Source organism: Oncorhynchus kisutch, linkage group LG17 (assembly GCF_002021735.2).
Source record: "Oncorhynchus kisutch isolate 150728-3 linkage group LG17, Okis_V2, whole genome shotgun sequence".
NCBI classification, from domain to species: domain Eukaryota; kingdom Metazoa; phylum Chordata; class Actinopteri; order Salmoniformes; family Salmonidae; genus Oncorhynchus; species Oncorhynchus kisutch.
The window spans coordinates 8602269-8622460 of NC_034190.2; the positions used below are offsets into that span (position 1 = coordinate 8602269).

The following is a 20192-nucleotide window of genomic DNA, read 5'->3' on the forward strand; positions in this document are numbered from 1 at the left end:
CCATTCATAAGCCCTACATAACCCATTCATAAACCCTACATAACCCATTCATAAGCCCTACATAATACTTAATCGATGCTTATGTACTGCTTATGAATGGGTTATGAAGTCTTTATGTAGGTAACCTTCAAATAATGTGTTATCAACCAATCATTAACTATGTGTTTATCTGATCCACAGCCAATTAAAGCATTATTCTGCATAACTATGTAGATGTAGATTACACATGACATCTCTATCATCATGCACTTGTTTTGGTCTATGGAACAGGTGTTTTATTGTACTCGCTGTTATCAGAAGCACATCTGAGGCTCGCCGACAGATTTGAGTAGTTTGGTTTTTAAATAGATTACACAGTGAAGACAGTCCCTCGTTAGAATGCGTTTTCCACCTCCCACATTCGGATGTGCTTGTTGTTTCCTGGAAACAAGCAATGCCTTGGCAATGAAAGACAAATTGATTCCTTCAGTGTTGCCAAGTGTCAAGCCTAACTGCCACCCAGTAAACAGACTGGGAAATGTCTCCAACGTATCTTTGACAGTGTGTGTATCGTTCCCCTCTTAAAACAGAATGTCTGCCAAACTGATCCCATTGGTCTGCAGTCCTCCAACACTTGTGTTTATATATCCACGTCATGGGAAGTCCGAGAAACAAGGTTTCTAAAAGGTTTGTCTCTTCAGATTTGGAAGCTGCTCGACACTGTGGAGAGGAATTTGGTGTTGTACATAAAAGAGTTTCTCGGTTTCAGGAGTCAGTGAAAACAGGGGACAATTATAATCCACTGGAAAAAGCTCCTACTCCTGGACGTCGATATATCAGCATCCATGAGGATCTTTCTTTATGAGCTGCTGTTAAAAAACAGACAGAGGACTCTGATATGGGGCCATATTGAGATAATGGGCCATATTGAGATAATGGGCCATATTAAGATATGGGGCCCTTACTGGGTCTCATTGGAAAGGCCCTGAGCCGAAACTCTTATCCCACTGAGAACACTGCTGCTCCAACTGGTCTAGCAGTCTGTCCACCGAGTCCTCCTTATTGTCCAGCTTCAGGTACCTGCGGGCACAGCCCAGGTCTAACCGGGGCCAGCTGCGATGCTTCTGTTCCTCTACGGGGGTGAGCTCCGGGGTCTCCACACATCCAACCATGTTCACACACACATCCAAGCTGCGCTCCCTCCGCGTGGGCTTGTGCTGCACTATCTGTGGGTCTGCCCCAGGTCCCCCGGGTCGCATGGCCCCTTCCTGTAGATGTATTACAGTCTGGGGCCCGTGGGGGCCTGGGTTAGTCCTGTAGCTAAGACTGTAGGAGCGCCTGGGAAGCATGGCTGTGACCTCCGACCTCTCCCAGTCGTCCCCTCCCAGAGTGGACATGGAGCTGGCTGACACCAGACAGTTGTGGAGCTTAAAGAGGTGAGCGGGCTGGGGGTCTGGGCTGGAGCCCCCTACGCCTGGCTCACCACCGCCCCACAGTGTGTTGAAGTCCATCTTGCTGGAGTTGCAGGAGTTGGAATGGGAGGAGTGGAGGGAAGGGGTGGAGGCTGACTCCTGGTGGTGTAGAGCCTCCGTCTGTACGGTGGCCTGCTGGTACGTATAGTCAGCCCTCTCCTCCTCCTCTCTGCTGTCTGTGGTCGTCTGCAGCAGGGGCTCTGAGCTGGCCAGCTGCTGCAGACAGAGGATGTTAAGGTGGGTGGCAGGCAGACTGCTCACCCACTGGTAGTGTCTGGCCATGGAGTTGGCTGCTGACATGTCTGAGAGGTCGGCCGAGGGCACGGCCGCCGACACCGAACAGATGACGCTCTGCATCTGGGCCAGCAGCATCTGGGTCTCTCTGTCGCGGTTCTCGTACAGCACCGTGTTGGCACAGATGAGGATGAACAGCCCCACGCCCATGATGACTGGTCCTAGGAGCTTCATCCGCTCACTGTGGATCAGACTGGCCGTGGTCAGGAGTCTCTTAGCCCCCAGGTTCCAACCGGATGACTGGGGCTCAGAGACACCCTTACCTCTACCTCCTGCTGCTCTGTCCACAGAACCAGAGCCTTGTTGTCCAAGTCCAAGGAGCTGTGATGATCGGTGGGACCGGTAGGGCCAGTACCCAGCCACTGCCAGAGCCGTGCCCACCACCACCACAATGACCCCCAGCACTAGGAAGGCTCCTGGCACAGAGCGGATCCGCAGCTTGCCTTGGATCAGGCCATCCTTCTTCTTCCGGCCCCGCAGGCTGAAACCAGACATCCGTTGGCGTGGGGAAGGAGAGCTTGGCGTTGGGCCCCCGGCCTTCTGGGTCTTCATGGTGCGACTCGGTCCAGCGCCCTATCGGAACACTGTGGAAGAACAGCAGGTTAATAGAAGAGACTACTAACGTGGCTTCTGCTTCCTGTATAGTTTTATACTGTTGTTGATATTGTTCACCTCCCTCCCTCCCTCCCTCCCTCCCTCCCTCCCTCCCTCCCTCCCTCCCTCCCTCCCTCCCTCCCTCCCTCCCTCCTCTCTCTCTCTCTCTCTCTCTCTCTCTCTCTCTCTCCCTCTCTCTCTCCCTCTCTCCCTCCCTCTCTCCCTCCCTCCCTCCCTCCCTCCCTCTCTCCCTCCCTCCCTCCCTCCCTCCCTCCCTCTCTCCCTCTCTCCCTCTCTCTCTCTCTCCCTCCCTCCCTCCCTCCCTCCCTCTCTCTCTCCCTCCCTCCCTCCCTCCCTCTCTCTCTCCCTCTCTCTCTCTCTCTCTCTCCCTCCCTCCCTCCCTCCCTCCCTCCCTCCCTCCCTCCCTCCCTCCCTCCCTCCCTCCATCTTTCTACTTTGTTTTGTTTCTCTTTTTAATGTAAAGTGTGTTGTGACCCCATGTTAAATGCACTTTAAATGAACTTAGACTTGACACTGCGGAAACTGCACTGTATCCTGTAAACAATGAACTCCTTCCCCTCGTAGAGACGATGATCGTAGGTTCTGTTCTCACTTTCATCCTGCGGAAACTTTGTTGCTCTCTTGTTCTACTGTAAAAACAGCTTGTCATGTTTTTGAAATGTCACACAACCAAATGTTTCCCTGTTGAAACACTTTGTTCAAAATGTTTTATTGAAGAGGGAGGTTAATAAAAAGGTATTTCGTTAATGTTTTTATTCCTTTGGAGATTATAACAGATTTATTACCATGTTTTGCATCACAGCAACCTTATTTTTTGCTCCATTTTAATCTTCACAGAAAATCATTGAAGTTAGTTAACTATTTTTAACAAACCGTTCCAAACCTTTCATGTCGTTGGCGAGCTTGTAAATTGTAAAGGTACAAACAAAACCTGGGGAAAACACTCTCTCACGTGGCGTTCTACTTGAGTGCACACATGACCATAAACAAGGTGAAAACAGATTAAAACGCTTAAGCTGCAATTGAGCTGCTAAGCAACAATTATTTTCAAACCTAGTGTCTCTAGTACCAAGATGATCTGATAACTCAAAACACATGAAAGTCAAGTACATTTTTAAAACGTTGATTCCTTGGGCCTCCCGAGTGGAGCAGTGGTCTAAGGTACTGCATCGCAGAGCTAGAGGAGTCACTACAGACCTTAGTGGGGCAGCGGTCTAAGGTACTGCATCGCAGAGCTAGAGGAGTCACTACAGACCTTAGTGGAGCTGCGGTCTAAGGTACTGCATCGCAGAGCTAGAGGAGTCACTACAGACCTTAGTGGGGCAGTGGTCTAAGGTACTGCATCACAGAGCTAGAGGAGTCACTACAGACCTTAGTGGGGCAGTGGTCTAAGGTACTGCATCGCAGAGCTAGAGGAGTCACTACAGACCTTAGTGGAGCTGCGGTCTAAGGTACTGCATCGCAGAGCTAGAGGAGTCACTACAGACCTTAGTGGGGCAGCGGTCTAAGGTACTGCATCGCAGAGCTAGAGGAGTCACTACAGACCTTAGTGGGGCAGCGGTCTAAGGTACTGCATCGCAGAGCTAGAGGAGTCACTACAGACCTTAGTGGAGCAGTGGTCTAAGGTACTGCATCGCAGAGCTAGAGGAGTCACTACAGACCTTAGTGGAGCTGCGGTCTAAGGTACTGCATCGCAGAGCTAGAGGAGTCACTACAGACCTTAGTGGAGCTGTGGTCTAAGGTACTGCATCGCAGAGCTAGAGGAGTCACTACAGACCTTAGTGGAGCAGTGGTCTAAGGTACTGCATCGCAGAGCTAGAGGAGTCACTACAGACCTTAGTGGAGCTGCGGTCTAAGGTACTGCATCACAGAGCTAGAGGAGTCACTACAGACCTTAGTGGAGCTGTGGTCTAAGGTACTGCATCACAGAGCTAGAGGAGTCACTACAGACCTTAGTGGAGCAGTGGTCTAAGGTACTGCATCGCAGAGCTAGAGGAGTCACTACAGACCTTAGTGGGGCAGTGGTCTAAGGTACTGCATCACAGAGCTAGAGGAGTCACTACAGACCTTAGTGGGGCAGCGGTCTAAGGTACTGCATCGCAGAGCTAGAGGAGTCACTACAGACCTTAGTGGAGCTGCGGTCTAAGGTACTGCATCGCAGAGCTAGAGGAGTCACTACAGACCTTAGTGGAGCAGTGGTCTAAGGTACTGCATCGCAGAGCTAGAGGAGTCACTACAGACCTTAGTGGAGCAGTGGTCTAAGGTACTGCATCGCAGAGCTAGAGGAGTCACTACAGACCTTAGTGGGGCAGTGGTCTAAGGTACTGCATCACTGAGCTAGAGGAGTCACTACAGACCTTAGTGGGGCAGCGGTCTAAGGTACTGCATCGCAGAGCTAGAGGAGTCACTACAGACCTTAGTGGAGCTGCGGTCTAAGGTACTGCATCGCAGAGCTAGAGGAGTCACTACAGACCTTAGTTGGGCAGCGGTCTAAGGTACTGCATCGCAGAGCTAGAGGAGTCACTACAGACCTTAGTGGAGCAGTGGTCTAAGGTACTGCATCGCAGAGCTAGAGGAGTCACTACAGACCTTAGTGGAGCTGCGGTCTAAGGTACTGCATCGCAGAGCTAGAGGAGTCACTACAGACCTTAGTGGAGCTGTGGTCTAAGGTACTGCATCGCAGAGCTAGAGGAGTCACTACAGACCTTAGTGGAGCAGTGGTCTAAGGTACTGCATCGCAGAGCTAGAGGAGTCACTACAGACCTTAGTGGAGCTGCGGTCTAAGGTACTGCATCACAGAGCTAGAGGAGTCACTACAGACCTTAGTGGAGCTGTGGTCTAAGGTACTGCATCACAGAGCTAGAGGAGTCACTACAGACCTTAGTGGAGCAGTGGTCTAAGGTACTGCATCGCAGAGCTAGAGGAGTCACTACAGACCTTAGTGGGGCAGTGGTCTAAGGTAATGCATCACAGAGCTAGAGGAGTCACTACAGACCTTAGTGGGGCAGCGGTCTAAGGTACTGCATCGCAGAGCTAGAGGAGTCACTACAGACCTTAGTGGAGCTGCGGTCTAAGGTACTGCATCGCAGAGCTAGAGGAGTCACTACAGACCTTAGTGGAGCAGTGGTCTAAGGTACTGCATCGCAGAGCTAGAGGAGTCACTACAGACCTTAGTGGAGCAGTGGTCTAAGGTACTGCATCGCAGAGCTAGAGGAGTCACTACAGACCTTAGTGGGGCAGTGGTCTAAGGTACTGCATCACTGAGCTAGAGGAGTCACTACAGACCTTAGTGGGGCAGCGGTCTAAGGTACTGCATCGCAGAGCTAGAGGAGTCACTACAGACCTTAGTGGAGCTGCGGTCTAAGGTACTGCATCGCAGAGCTAGAGGAGTCACTACAGACCTTAGTGGAGCAGTGGTCTAAGGTACTGCATCGCAGAGCTAGAGGAGTCACTACAGACCTTAGTGGAGCAGTGGTCTAAGGTACTGCATCGCAGAGCTAGAGGAGTCACTACAGACCTTAGTGGGGCAGCGGTCTAAGGTACTGCATCGCAGAGCTAGAGGAGTCACTACAGACCTTAGTGGGGCAGTGGTCTAAGGTACTGCATCACAGAGCTAGAGGAGTCACTACAGACCTTAGTGGAGCAGTGGTCTAAGGTACTGCATCGCAGAGCTAGAGGAGTCACTACAGACCTTAGTGGGGCAGTGGTCTAAGGTACTGCATCACAGAGCTAGGAGTCACTACAGACCTTAGTGGAGCAGCGGTCTAAGGTACTGCATCGCAGAGCTAGAGGAGTCACTACAGACCTTAGTGGAGCAGTGGTCTAAGGTACTGCATCACAGAGCTAGAGGAGTCACTACAGACCTTAGTGGAGCAGTGGTCTAAGGTACTGCATCGCAGAGCTAGAGGAGTCACTACAGACCTTAGTGGGGCAGCGGTCTAAGGTACTGCATCGCAGAGCTAGAGGAGTCACTACAGACCTTAGTGGAGCTGCGGTCTAAGGTACTGCATCGCAGAGCTAGAGGAGTCACTACAGACCTTAGTGGGGCAGTGGTCTAAGGTACTGCATCGCAGAGCTAGAGGAGTCACTACAGACCTTAGTGGAGCAGTGGTCTAAGGTACTGCATCACAGAGCTAGAGGAGTCACTACAGACCTTAGTGGGGCAGCGGTCTAAGGTACTGCATCGCAGAGCTAGAGGAGTCACTACAGACCTTAGTGGAGCAGTGGTCTAAGGTACTGCATCACAGAGTTAGAGGAGTCACTACAGACCTTAGTGGGGCAGCGGTCTAAGGTACTGCATCGCAGAGCTAGAGGAGTCACTACAGACCTTAGTGGAGCAGTGGTCTAAGGTACTGCATCGCAGAGCTAGAGGAGTCACTACAGACCTTAGTGGAGCAGCGGTCTAAGGTACTGCATCGCAGAGCTAGAGGAGTCACTACAGACCTTAGTGGAGCTGCGGTCTAAGGTACTGCATCGCAGAGCTAGAGGAGTCACTACAGACCTTAGTGGGGCAGTGGTCTAAGGTACTGCATCGCAGAGCTAGAGGAGTCACTACAGACCTTAGTGGGGCAGCGGTCTAAGGTACTGCATCGCAGAGCTAGAGGAGTCACTACAGACCTTAGTGGAGCTGCGGTCTAAGGTACTGCATCGCAGAGCTAGAGGAGTCACTACAGACCTTAGTGGGGCAGCGGTCTAAGGTACTGCATCGCAGAGCTAGAGGAGTCACTACAGACCTTAGTGGGGCAGCGGTCTAAGGTACTGCATCGCAGAGCTAGAGGAGTCACTACAGACCTTAGTGGGGTAGCGGTCTAAGGTACTGCATCGCAGAGCTAGAGGAGTCACTACAGACCTTAGTGGGGCAGCGGTCTAAGGTACTGCATCACAGAGCTAGAGGAGTCACTACAGACCTTAGTGGAGCTGCGGTCTAAGGTACTGCATCGCAGAGCTAGAGGAGTCACTACAGACCTGGGTTCGATCCCGGGCTGTATGACAACCAGATGTGATTGGTAGTGCCATAGGGCGGCGCACAAGTGGCCCAGCGTTGTCCGGGTTAGGGGAGGGTTTGGCCCAGCGTTGTCCGGGTTAGGGGAGGGTTTGGCCGGGGGGGCTTTACTTGGCTCTTCGTGCTCTAGCGACTCCTTGTGGCGAGCCAGGCGCCTATAGGCTGACCTCAGTCCGTCGGTTGAACAGTGTTTCCTCCGACACATTGATGCGGCTGGCTTCCAGGTTAAGCGGGCGGGTGTTAAGAAGCATGATTTGGCAGATCATGTTTCGGAGAACGCATGACTCGACCTTCGCCTCCCGAGCCCATTGGGGAGTTGCAGCGATGAGACCAGATCGAAATTGTGGAGAAAAAAGGAGGTAAAATACCAACAAAAATAAGAAAAACGTTAATTCCTTTGTCACATAATCAACATGTCCTGTTAATTTAACAAAAAAATCTTCTGCATCCCAAATCTTACCGTATTCCATACAGTGTGTTTCTTTTGACCAGAGCCCTGTACAGTGAATAGAGAACAATAGTAAGGGCTCTTATTCTAGGCACCAACTCCTTATTGTAGGCACCAACTCCTTATTGTAGGCACCAACTCCTTATTGTAGGCACCAACTCCTTATTGTAGGCACCAACTCCTTTTTGTAGGCACCAACTCCTTTTTGTAGGCACCAACTCCTTTTTGTAGGCACCAACTCCTTTTTGTAGGCACCAACTCCTTTTTGTTGGCACCAACTCCTTTTTGTTGGCACCAACTCCTTTTTGTTGGCACCAACTCCTTCATGGTTCATTGGACAAAGCCTATGGGAAATGAAAATAGAGTCTTTGTGGGGGGTTTGGGATAAACGCCGAAAATGAGATCTTATACGTTTTGTTTTATGAGATCATCTTCATCAGCTAACGTCACTTTTTGAGGCATTTTTGTCATAAAAAAAACAACACAAAAAGACTTCATTGTCCATAAAAGTCATGTTATGTGACTGATATGGTCTCATAGAACAAAACGTATAAGATTTCCTAAGCCCGTGTTAAGCCCTCAGACCTTATTTTCTAAGTTTATCCCAAAAACCCCATTCCTTTTCCCCATAGGAATGGCTAAACAAACCAGAGGTAACTCCTTTCCATTTATTTTTTTAGGACCGCAAGCAAACGAGCTTTATAGGATATCGTTTGGACTCAGCCTCACTGTGGCCAGATAACACAGAGAAAAACAGCAACGATGGACTGAAATGGTGGAACTGGCACATGGTGAAGACATGTCTTTTCCACTGTTAGGTAAATATTCATACACAGAGACAGACGGGGGCCACGGGGCCACATCCTTTGGCTTGAGTTCATCAAAGCACTTTAGATATGGTTTAGAATGAATGATGAATCCCGGCACAACTTCATAGGCTCCGTACTGGTCTCCCAAAGGACTTCTTTAGTCATAAACTATATGTAAATGAAGAGGCAGAGTCTGGTAGCAGCAGTTGTGATGTGTGTGTGTGTGTGTAGCATGAATGTGTATGTGTGTGTGTAGCATGAATGTGTATGTGTGTGTGTAGCATGAATGTGTATGTGTGTAGCATGAATGTGTATGTGTGTGTGTAGCATGAATGTGTATGTGTGTGTGCAGCATGAATGTGTATGTGTGTGTGTCTGTGTATTTCCAGTTCAAGTGTTCAGCAGTCTGAAGGCTTGTAGATAGAAACTGTCTCTGAGCCTGTTGGTATGAGACATCATGCTCCGATACTGTCTGTCTGACGGTAATGGAGAGAACAGCTCGTGGCTGGGATGTGTGGGGTCCTTGATGATGCTGCGTGCTTTCCTCAGGCATCGTTATGATTAGATGTCCTGGGTGGGTGGGAGCACGGTCCCAGTGATGTCCTGGGTGGGTGGGAGCACGGTCCCAGTGATGTCCTGGGTGGGTGGGAGCACGGTCCCAGTGATGTCCTGGGTGGGTGGGAGCACGGTCCCAGTGATGTCCTGGGTGGGTGGGAGCACGGTCCCAGTGATGTCCTGGGTGGGTGGGAGCACGGTCCCAGTGATGTCCTGGGTGGGTGGGAGCACGGTCCCAGTGATGTCCTGGGTGGGTGGGAGCACGGTCCCAGTGATGTCCTGGGTGGGTGGGAGCACGGTCCCAGTGATGTCCTGGGTGGGTGGGAGCACGGTCCCAGTGATGTCCTGGGTGGGTGGGAGCACGGTCCCAGTGATGTCCTGGGTGGGTGGGAGCACGGTCCCAGTGATGTCCTGGGTGGGTGGGAGCACGGTCCCAGTGATGTCCTGGGTGGGTGGGAGCACGGTCCCAGTGATGTCCTGGGTGGGTGGGAGCACGGTCCCAGTGATGTCCTGGGCCATCTTCACCACCCACTGGAGGGCCTTGCGGTCGTGGAATGAATAATTCCCGTACCAGGCCGTGATGCAACCTGTCAGGAGACTCTCAATGGCGCAGTGGTAGTATTTGGAGAGGACCGGGGTGACATGCTGAATTTCTTCAGCCGCCTTAGGAAGTAGAGACGGTGTTGCGCCCTGTTGACAAGAGTGGTGGTATTGTCGGTACATGACAAGTCTTCTGTGATGTGGACACCGAGGAACTTAAAACTTGTGACTCTTTCTACTGCAGTCCCATTGATATGGAGTCTCAGAGCGAGGGTACTGGAGTCTCAGAGCGAGGGTACGGGGGTCTCAGAGCGAGGGTACGGGGGTCTCAGAGCGAGGGTACGGGAGTCTTCAGAGCGAGGGTAGTCCCTACTGTGGCATGTAATTTACAACACTACTTTGAATCCCATCCTCATTTAGTTTGGCTTATTTGACCTCAGTGGAGACGCAGGGCTGGTTTTGACAGCCACTACATCCTAAATGGCACTCTAATGCACTATAAATGGAATAGGGTGCAATTTGGGACACAACAAAACAGCAATTCAGTTCAGTCAGAGATGTGGATCAGAATTCAGTTTTCAATTATCAATTTAGGCCCTGTGCACACTCAGATTGTACAACTGATGCACAATACATTAAGGCCCTGTACACACTCAGGATGTGCAACACATTTGACACAATCATTGTGATGCAACAGAGAGTTTGGTATGAACCAAGATGTCTACAAAATCATTGTTTCCACAATGTTTGTGTAGGGCCTAATATTTTTTTGTGTAGAAAAACAACCATTGTGTAAAATGAGTTGAACTTGTGTCCAGACCAGAGAGTTACAGGTTCAAATGTCATCTGGGTGATCTGGATAGTTAAAGATGCACTATGCAGAAATCACTCCACCATTTCCTGGTTGTTAAAATTCTAATAGTTCACCTAATTTTAGTTTATGTGACAAAACAAGCAAGTATAGTTTAGAGCACCATTGTACCATCTAAAACTCTGTGAAATATATTTTCCATAAGCAAAAATATAGTATTTTCAGCTGTTTGAAGCTGGTGTACAAAACCCAAAGTAAAAGACGCAAAAACAAAACATTAGGACGGGAATTATAGAAATAGAGCACATAGAATTGCTCTACCGCTTCTTAGACGTGCGTTCAATGAGAACGACAGATCTATAACTAACATTTCTATGCGAGCTTGGTCTGGTTGCCCAAAAGTGTACATATAGCAGCTTTAAAATCATGTACGGCTGCTAATTCCACTCTCACTGAGAATAGTTCCCTGGCTACCTGGAGCAAGAACATTCCCTCTAGTTGCCTGGCTACCTGGAGCAAGAACATTCCCTCTAGTTCCCTGGCTACCTGGAGCAAGAACATTCCCTCTAGTTGCCTGGCTACCTGGAGCAAGAACATTCCCTCTAGTTGCCTGGCTACCTGGAGCAAGAACATTCCCTCTAGTTGCCTGGCTACCTGGAGCAAAAACATTCCCTCTAGTTGCCTGGCTACCTGGAGCAAAAACATTCCCTCTAGTTGCCTGGCTACCTGGAGCAAGAACATTCCCTCTAGTTGCCTGACTACCTGGAGCAAGAACATTCCCTCTAGTTCCCTGGCTACCTGGAGCAAGAACATTCCCTCTAGTTGCCTGGCTACCTGGAGCAAGAACATTCCCTCTAGTTCCCTGGCTACCTGGAGCAAGAACATTCCCTCTAGTTGCCTGGCTACCTGGAGCAAGAACATTCACTCTAGTTGCCTGGCTACCTGGAGCAAGAACATTCCCTCTAGTTCCCTGGCTACCTGGAGCAAGAACATTCCCTCTAGTTGCCTGGCTACCTGGAGCAAGAACATTCCCTCTAGTTGCCTGGCTACCTGGAGCAAGAACATTCACTCTAGTTGCCTGGCTACCTGGAGCAAGAACATTCACTCTAGTTGCCTGGCTACCTGGAGCAAGAACATTCCCTCTAGTTGCCTGGCTACCTGGAGCAAAAACATTCACTCTAGTTGCCTGGCTACCTGGAGCAAAAACATTCCCTCTAGTTGCCTGGCTACCTGGAGCAAGAACATTCACTCTAGTTGCCTGGCTACCTGGAGCAAGAACATTCCCTCTAGTTGCCTGGCTACCTGGAGCAAGAACATTCCCTCTAGTTGCCTGGCTACCTGGAGCAAAAACATTCCCTCTAGTTGCCTGGCTACCTGGAGCAAGAACATTCCCTCTAGTTGCCTGGCTACCTGGAGCAAGAACATTCCCTCTAGTTGCCTGGCTACCTGGAGCAAAAACATTCCCTCTAGTTGCCTGGCTACCTGGAGCAAGAACATTCCCTCTAGTTGCCTGGCTACCTGGAGCAAGAACATTCCCTCTAGTTGCCTGGCTACCTGGAGCAAAAACATTCCCTCTAGTTGCCTGGCTACCTGGAGCAAGAACATTCCCTCTAGTTGCCTGGCTACCTGGAGCAAGAACATTCCCTCTAGTTGCCTGGCTACCTGGAGCAAAAACATTCCCTCTAGTTGCCTGGCTACCTGGAGCAAAAACATTCCCTCTAGTTGCCTGGCTACCTGGAGCAAGAACATTCCCTCTAGTTGCCTGGCTACCTGGAGCAAAAACATTCCCTCTAGTTGCCTGGCTACCTGGAGCAAGAACATTCCCTCTAGTTCCCTGGCTACCTGGAGCAAGAACATTCCCTCTAGTTCCCTGGCTACCTGGAGCAAGAACATTCCCTCTAGTTGCCTGGCTACCTGGAGCAAAAACATTCCCTCTAGTTGCCTGGCTACCTGGAGCAAGAACATTCCCTCTAGTTCCCTGGCTACCTGGAGCAAGAACATTCCCTCTAGTTCCCTGGCTACCTGGAGCAAAAACATTCCCTCTAGTTCCCTGGCTACCTGGAGCAAGAACATTCCCTCTAGTTCCCTGGCTACCTGGAGCAAAAACATTCACTCTAGTTGCCTGGCTACCTGGAGCAAGAACATTCCCTCTAGTTGCCTGGCTACCTGGAGCAAAAACATTCCCTCTAGTTCCCTGGCTACCTGGAGCAAGAACATTCCCTCTAGTTCCCTGGCTACCTGGAGCAAAAACATTCACTCTAGTTGCCTGGCTACCTGGAGCAAGAACATTCCCTCTAGTTGCCTGGCTACCTGGAGCAAAAACATTCCCTCTAGTTCCCTGGCTACCTGGAGCAAAAACATTCCCTCTAGTTGCCTGGCTACCTGGAGCAAGAACATTCCCTCTAGTTGCCTGGCTACCTGGAGCAAAAACATTCCCTCTAGTTCCCTGGCTACCTGGAGCAAGAACATTCCCTCTAGTTGCCTGGCTACCTGGAGCAAGAACATTCCCTCTAGTTGCCTGGCTACCTGGAGCAAAAACATTCCCTCTAGTTGCCTGGCTACCTGGAGCAAGAACATTCCCTCTAGTTGCCTGGCTACCTGGAGCAAAAACATTCCCTCTAGTTGCCTGGCTACCTGGAGCAAAAACATTCCCTCTTGTTGCCTGGCTGCCTGGAGCAAAAACATTCCCTCTAGTTGCCTGGCTACCTGGAGCAAGAACATTCCCTCTAGTTGCCTGGCTACCTGGAGCAAAAACATTCCCTCTAGTTGCCTGGCTACCTGGAGCAAAAACATTCCCTCTTGTTGCCTGGCTGCCTGGAGCAAAAACATTCCCTCTAGTTGCCTGGCTACCTGGAGCAAGAACATTCCCTCTAGTTGCCTGGCTACCTGGAGCAAGAACATTCCCTCTTGTTGCCTGGCTACCTGGAGCAAAAACATTCACTCTAGTTGCCTGGCTACCTGGAGCAAGAACATTCCCTCTTGTTGCCTGGCTACCTGGAGCAAGAACATTCCCTCTAGTTACCTGGCTACCTGGAGCAAGAACATTCCCTCTAGTTGCCTGGCTACCTGGAGCAAAAACATTCACTCTAGTTGCCTGGCTACCTGGAGCAAAAACATTCCCTCTAGTTGCCTGGCTACCTGGAGCAAGAACATTCCCTCTAGTTGCCTGGCTACCTGGAGCAAAAACATTCCCTCTTGTTGCCTGGCTACCTGGAGCAAAAACATTCACTCTAGTTGCCTGGCTACCTGGAGCAAAAACATTCACTCTAGTTGCCTGGCTACCTGGAGCAAAAACATTCACTCTAGTTGCATGGCTACCTGGAGCAAAAACATTCCCTCTAGTTGCCTGGCTACCTGGAGCAAAAACATTCACTCTAGTTGCATGGCTACCTGGAGCAAGAACATTCCCTCTAGTTGCCTGGCTACCTGGAGCAAAAACATTCCCTCTAGTTGCCTGGCTACCTGGAGCAAAAACATTCACTCTAGTTGCCTGGCTACCTGGAGCAAAAACATTCACTCTAGTTGCATGGCTACCTGGAGCAAGAACATTCCCTCTAGTTGCATGGCTACCTGGAGCAAAAACATTCACTCTAGTTGCATGGCTACCTGGAGCAAAAACATTCCCTCTAGTTGCCTGGCTACCTGGAGCAAAAACATTCCCTCTAGTTGCCTGGCTACCTGGAGCAAAAACATTCACTCTAGTTGCCTGGCTACCTGGAGCAAAAACATTCACTCTAGTTGCATGGCTACCTGGAGCAAGAACATTCCCTCTAGTTGCCTGGCTACCTGGAGCAAAAACATTCCCTCTAGTTGCCTGGCTACCTGGAGCAAGAACATTCCCTCTAGTTCCCTGGCTACCTGGAGCAAGAACATTCCCTCTAGTTCCCTGGCTACCTGGAGCAAAAACATTCCCTCTAGTTCCCTGGCTACCTGGAGCAAGAACATTCCCTCTAGTTCCCTGGCTACCTGGAGCAAAAACATTCACTCTAGTTGCCTGGCTACCTGGAGCAAGAACATTCCCTCTAGTTGCCTGGCTACCTGGAGCAAAAACATTCCCTCTAGTTCCCTGGCTACCTGGAGCAAGAACATTCCCTCTAGTTCCCTGGCTACCTGGAGCAAAAACATTCACTCTAGTTGCCTGGCTACCTGGAGCAAGAACATTCCCTCTAGTTGCCTGGCTACCTGGAGCAAAAACATTCCCTCTAGTTCCCTGGCTACCTGGAGCAAAAACATTCCCTCTAGTTGCCTGGCTACCTGGAGCAAGAACATTCCCTCTAGTTGCCTGGCTACCTGGAGCAAAAACATTCCCTCTAGTTCCCTGGCTACCTGGAGCAAGAACATTCCCTCTAGTTGCCTGGCTACCTGGAGCAAGAACATTCCCTCTAGTTGCCTGGCTACCTGGAGCAAAAACATTCCCTCTAGTTGCCTGGCTACCTGGAGCAAGAACATTCCCTCTAGTTGCCTGGCTACCTGGAGCAAAAACATTCCCTCTAGTTGCCTGGCTACCTGGAGCAAAAACATTCCCTCTTGTTGCCTGGCTGCCTGGAGCAAAAACATTCCCTCTAGTTGCCTGGCTACCTGGAGCAAGAACATTCCCTCTAGTTGCCTGGCTACCTGGAGCAAAAACATTCCCTCTAGTTGCCTGGCTACCTGGAGCAAAAACATTCCCTCTTGTTGCCTGGCTACCTGGAGCAAAAACATTCCCTCTAGTTGCCTGGCTACCTGGAGCAAAAACATTCACTCTAGTTGCCTGGCTACCTGGAGCAAAAACATTCACTCTAGTTGCATGGCTACCTGGAGCAAGAACATTCCCTCTAGTTGCATGGCTACCTGGAGCAAAAACATTCACTCTAGTTGCATGGCTACCTGGAGCAAAAACATTCCCTCTAGTTGCCTGGCTACCTGGAGCAAAAACATTCCCTCTAGTTGCCTGGCTACCTGGAGCAAAAACATTCACTCTAGTTGCCTGGCTACCTGGAGCAAAAACATTCACTCTAGTTGCATGGCTACCTGGAGCAAGAACATTCCCTCTAGTTGCCTGGCTACCTGGAGCAAAACATTCCCTCTAGTTGCCTGGCTACCTGGAGCAAGAACATTCCCTCTAGTTCCCTGGCTACCTGGAGCAAGAACATTCCCTCTAGTTCCCTGGCTACCTGGAGCAAAAACATTCCCTCTAGTTCCCTGGCTACCTGGAGCAAGAACATTCCCTCTAGTTCCCTGGCTACCTGGAGCAAAAACATTCACTCTAGTTGCCTGGCTACCTGGAGCAAGAACATTCCCTCTAGTTGCCTGGCTACCTGGAGCAAAAACATTCCCTCTAGTTCCCTGGCTACCTGGAGCAAGAACATTCCCTCTAGTTCCCTGGCTACCTGGAGCAAAAACATTCACTCTAGTTGCCTGGCTACCTGGAGCAAGAACATTCCCTCTAGTTGCCTGGCTACCTGGAGCAAAAACATTCCCTCTAGTTCCCTGGCTACCTGGAGCAAAAACATTCCCTCTAGTTGCCTGGCTACCTGGAGCAAGAACATTCCCTCTAGTTGCCTGGCTACCTGGAGCAAAAACATTCCCTCTAGTTCCCTGGCTACCTGGAGCAAGAACATTCCCTCTAGTTGCCTGGCTACCTGGAGCAAGAACATTCCCTCTAGTTGCCTGGCTACCTGGAGCAAAAACATTCCCTCTAGTTGCCTGGCTACCTGGAGCAAGAACATTCCCTCTAGTTGCCTGGCTACCTGGAGCAAAAACATTCCCTCTAGTTGCCTGGCTACCTGGAGCAAAAACATTCCCTCTTGTTGCCTGGCTGCCTGGAGCAAAAACATTCCCTCTAGTTGCCTGGCTACCTGGAGCAAGAACATTCCCTCTAGTTGCCTGGCTACCTGGAGCAAAAACATTCCCTCTAGTTGCCTGGCTACCTGGAGCAAAAACATTCCCTCTTGTTGCCTGGCTGCCTGGAGCAAAAACATTCCCTCTAGTTGCCTGGCTACCTGGAGAAAGAACATTCCCTCTAGTTCCCTGGCTACCTGGAGCAAGAACATTCCCTCTAGTTCCCTGGCTACCTGGAGCAAGGACATTCCCTCTAGTTGCCTGGCTACCTGGAGCAAGAACATTCCCTCTTGTTGCCTGGCTACCTGGAGCAAGAACATTCCCTCTAGTTGCCTGGCTACCTGGAGCAAGAACATTCCCTCTAGTTGCCTGGCTACCTGGAGCAAAAACATTCACTCTAGTTGCCTGGCTACCTGGAGCAAGAACATTCCCTCTTGTTGCCTGGCTACCTGGAGCAAAAACATTCACTCTAGTTGCCTGGCTACCTGGAGCAAGAACATTCCCTCTTGTTGCCTGGCTACCTGGAGCAAGAACATTCCCTCTAGTTGCCTGGCTACCTGAAGCAAGAACATTCCCTCTAGTTGCCTGGCTACCTGGAGCAAAAACATTCACTCTAGTTGCCTGGCTACCTGGAGCAAAAACATTCCCTCTAGTTGCCTGGCTACCTGGAGCAAGAACATTCCCTCTAGTTGCCTGGCTACCTGGAGCAAAAACATTCCCTCTTGTTGCCTGGCTACCTGGAGCAAAAACATTCACTCTAGTTGCCTGGCTACCTGGAGCAAAAACATTCCCTCTAGTTGCCTGGCTACCTGGAGCAAAAACATTCACTCTAGTTGCCTGGCTACCTGGAGCAAAAACATTCACTCTAGTTGCATGGCTACCTGGAGCAAAAACATTCCCTCTAGTTGCCTGGCTACCTGGAGCAAAAACATTCACTCTAGTTGCATGGCTACCTGGAGCAAGAACATTCCCTCTAGTTGCCTGGCTACCTGGAGCAAAAACATTCCCTCTAGTTGCCTGGCTACCTGGAGCAAAAACATTCACTCTAGTTGCCTGGCTACCTGGAGCAAAAACATTCACTCTAGTTGCATGGCTACCTGGAGCAAGAACATTCCCTCTAGTTGCATGGCTACCTGGAGCAAAAACATTCCCTCTAGTTGCATGGCTACCTGGAGCAAAAACATTCCCTCTAGTTGCCTGGCTACCTGGAGCAAAAACATTCCCTCTAGTTGCCTGGCTACCTGGAGCAAAAACATTCACTCTAGTTGCATGGCTACCTGGAGCAAGAACATTCCCTCTAGTTGCCTGGCTACCTGGAGCAAAAACATTCCCTCTAGTTGCCTGGCTACCTGGAGCAAAAACATTCACTCTAGTTGCATGGCTACCTGGAGCAAGAACATTCCCTCTAGTTGCCTGGCTACCTGGAGCAAAAACATTCCCTCTAGTTGCCTGGCTACCTGGAGCAAAAACATTCCCTCTTGTTGCCTGGCTGCCTGGAGCAAAAACATTCCCTCTAGTTGCCTGGCTACCTGGAGCAAGAACATTCCCTCTAGTTGCCTGGCTACCTGGAGCAAGAACATTCCCTCTTGTTGCCTGGCTACCTGGAGCAAAAACATTCCCTCTAGTTGCCTGGCTACCTGGAGCAAAAACATTCCCTCTAGTTGCCTGGCTACCTGGAGCAAGAACATTCCCTCTAGTTGCCTGGCTACCTGGAGCAAAAACATTCCCTCTAGTTGCCTGGCTGCCTGGAGCAAGAACATTCCCTCTAGTTGCCTGGCTACCTGGAGCAAAAACATTCCCTCTAGTTGCCTGGCTGCCTGGAGCAAGAACATTCCCTCTAGTTGCCTGGCTACCTGGAGCAAAAACATTCCCTCTGCTCATATGGCCACTGATCATAAATGAGTGAGGCAAACCAGACCTCACCTTTCATTTGCTAGCTGTTTTTTCCACTCTCACTTTTAATGAGTCAGGAACAAGCAGTACTACATGACAGTGGAATAAACGTAATATTTTGTTTAAATTATATAAGAGATGTATTAAGTTATATAATTATCAGGTAAAGTGACTTTGGTCCCAAGACAGCCTCTTATAGCAGGGAGAGAATAAGAACGTACCTTTGACGGTCCACTCTTAAAATGTAAGTCACGTGACCGTTTCTGCGTTTTTACTGTTTCTCTTAATTCCCCTCTTGGTAATCGACAAAACACTCAGGGCAATATTCTTCTACTGAATCCTGTTCCTAGGCATGTATGACGCACGGTAAATAATTATTTTGATGATTGCCAAGCTCATTGACTATGCAAAAGAGGTCCACATACTATTTAGGAGTAGGTCCATGCGTCGTGCTTGCAATATCTTTCCGTTATTATATTATTTTTTTATCTGCACTGATTAGCTGACAAATATTGCGTGCAAAACGCTATTATGCGCACTCCAACTGAACTATATAATACTCGACTACTTTATCAATTAACTGTATAATAAATTGAGTACAATATACCTTGAAGACCCATATTGGGATCATGTTACAGATATCCAACCCCCCTTGCAAATGACGGTTTTATATCGGTCGCGTCATAGCTTGCTACGGGGAAAAAAACGATGGAGCGCTGCTACATTCCTTTAGTCCATTGCCCAGTCTCATTGTGCACTGGTCAGGGTTTGCGGGGAAAAATGTAATCTTGTTTTTATTTCCTCTAAATTACAGATCAAATCTCCCAAATATCATTCAGCTGAAATAGGCTAATAGGTGAGGGGAAACCAGACAGGGACAGCTTCACTGATTGTCTTGAACTTCAGTAGGTGCACGGTGTCAAAATATAATATTTTCCTTCTGACCTACCAGAAAAGTCTACATTTAACGTGAATTGTCTGAAGTTGGCGCTCTCCTCCAAAGATTCCGCAACACTGTAACAATCATCTTTCCACAACCAGTTGAGTGATGATAGCCTACTTTTGAATGTTTATACCGGGGAAAGTTATAGCCTACTTGCCTTTGACGCAGAATTCTTCGGTTATATTCATTGTCCCCCGACACATATCGATACAGTATCGTTTGGTTTGTTCTGTCATGTAGCCTTAGGATCTTGTCCGTGAAGAAGCAATTTAATTTGCCTATAATTTAAACCAAAACGGAAGGATCAAGGATGAGTGTGGTTCTGCTGCTCGCCGTCTCCTATAAACTCTATCTCTTATTCAATACGTTTTCTAGATATCCTTGTCGTTCGTTACTGGGGAGAAAAAAAATGAATTTTCAAAAGCATTAGCCAAAAATGACGCTACATGTGGCCGCCCTCCTCACAAGACAGACCGAACATTCCCACCTCTACTTTTCTTTGACGCTTCCATTCCTTCTCCAGCCGTGATGCTATGCGCACTGCACTTCCGTGGAAATGGAGCAGTGGAGCAGGCTGCTCTTGAAGGATTATTCCATATGCGCACTGTTGACTGACTGACCGACGATCTTAATCGTAGCCAACCATTAGAAGTGGTCTCAAAAATATTTAAATATGGAAGGCTAAACTCATTTATAATTGGTGGTCAAGTTGTTGTGCCTGGTAATTCGATCAGATAAATATGCCAATTTAGTATGGCCCTACAACTTTTTGTAATGAACTTTAATTGCTGCAATTGATGTGATAACTGAAACCAAAACATTGGAAGGGAATACATTTTATTCCCGTGGTTACTCATTGCTAATTACCATTGCTAGTGAGGGCATTTCTGTTAGCATGAATACAGGACTGTCAAATTACTACTGCCATCTTGTGGCTAAGCAGGGGCACATACCCCAAACCTTTATGGTCCACCATAGAGCCCCACCGTGGATATGTCATAATACCCATAA

General features: G+C 49.4%; 1 protein-coding gene across 2 annotated transcripts in view; it reads right to left on the minus strand.

The window, feature by feature from the left end:
* LOC109908562 (transmembrane protein 200A-like) overlaps positions 1–19804 on the minus strand; it is a 19824-nt gene extending 20 nt beyond the window's left edge. Inside the window, exons 1-3 of one of the 2 annotated variants that reach the window (XM_031795061.1) lie at positions 19669–19804; positions 19339–19459; positions 1–2329 (exon numbers count right to left, since the gene is read on the minus strand). The exon at positions 1–2329 is cut by the window's left edge and continues 20 nt beyond it. In XM_031795061.1, coding sequence (XP_031650921.1) covers positions 951–2297 — 1347 coding nt within the window. In that variant the 5' untranslated portion in view covers positions 2298–2329; positions 19339–19459; positions 19669–19804 and the 3' untranslated portion in view covers positions 1–950. The remainder of the gene's footprint in view (positions 2330–19338; positions 19460–19668) is intronic. The other variant, XM_031795062.1, reaches the window with a different exon arrangement.
* Between the last annotated feature and the right edge of the window lie 388 nt (positions 19805–20192).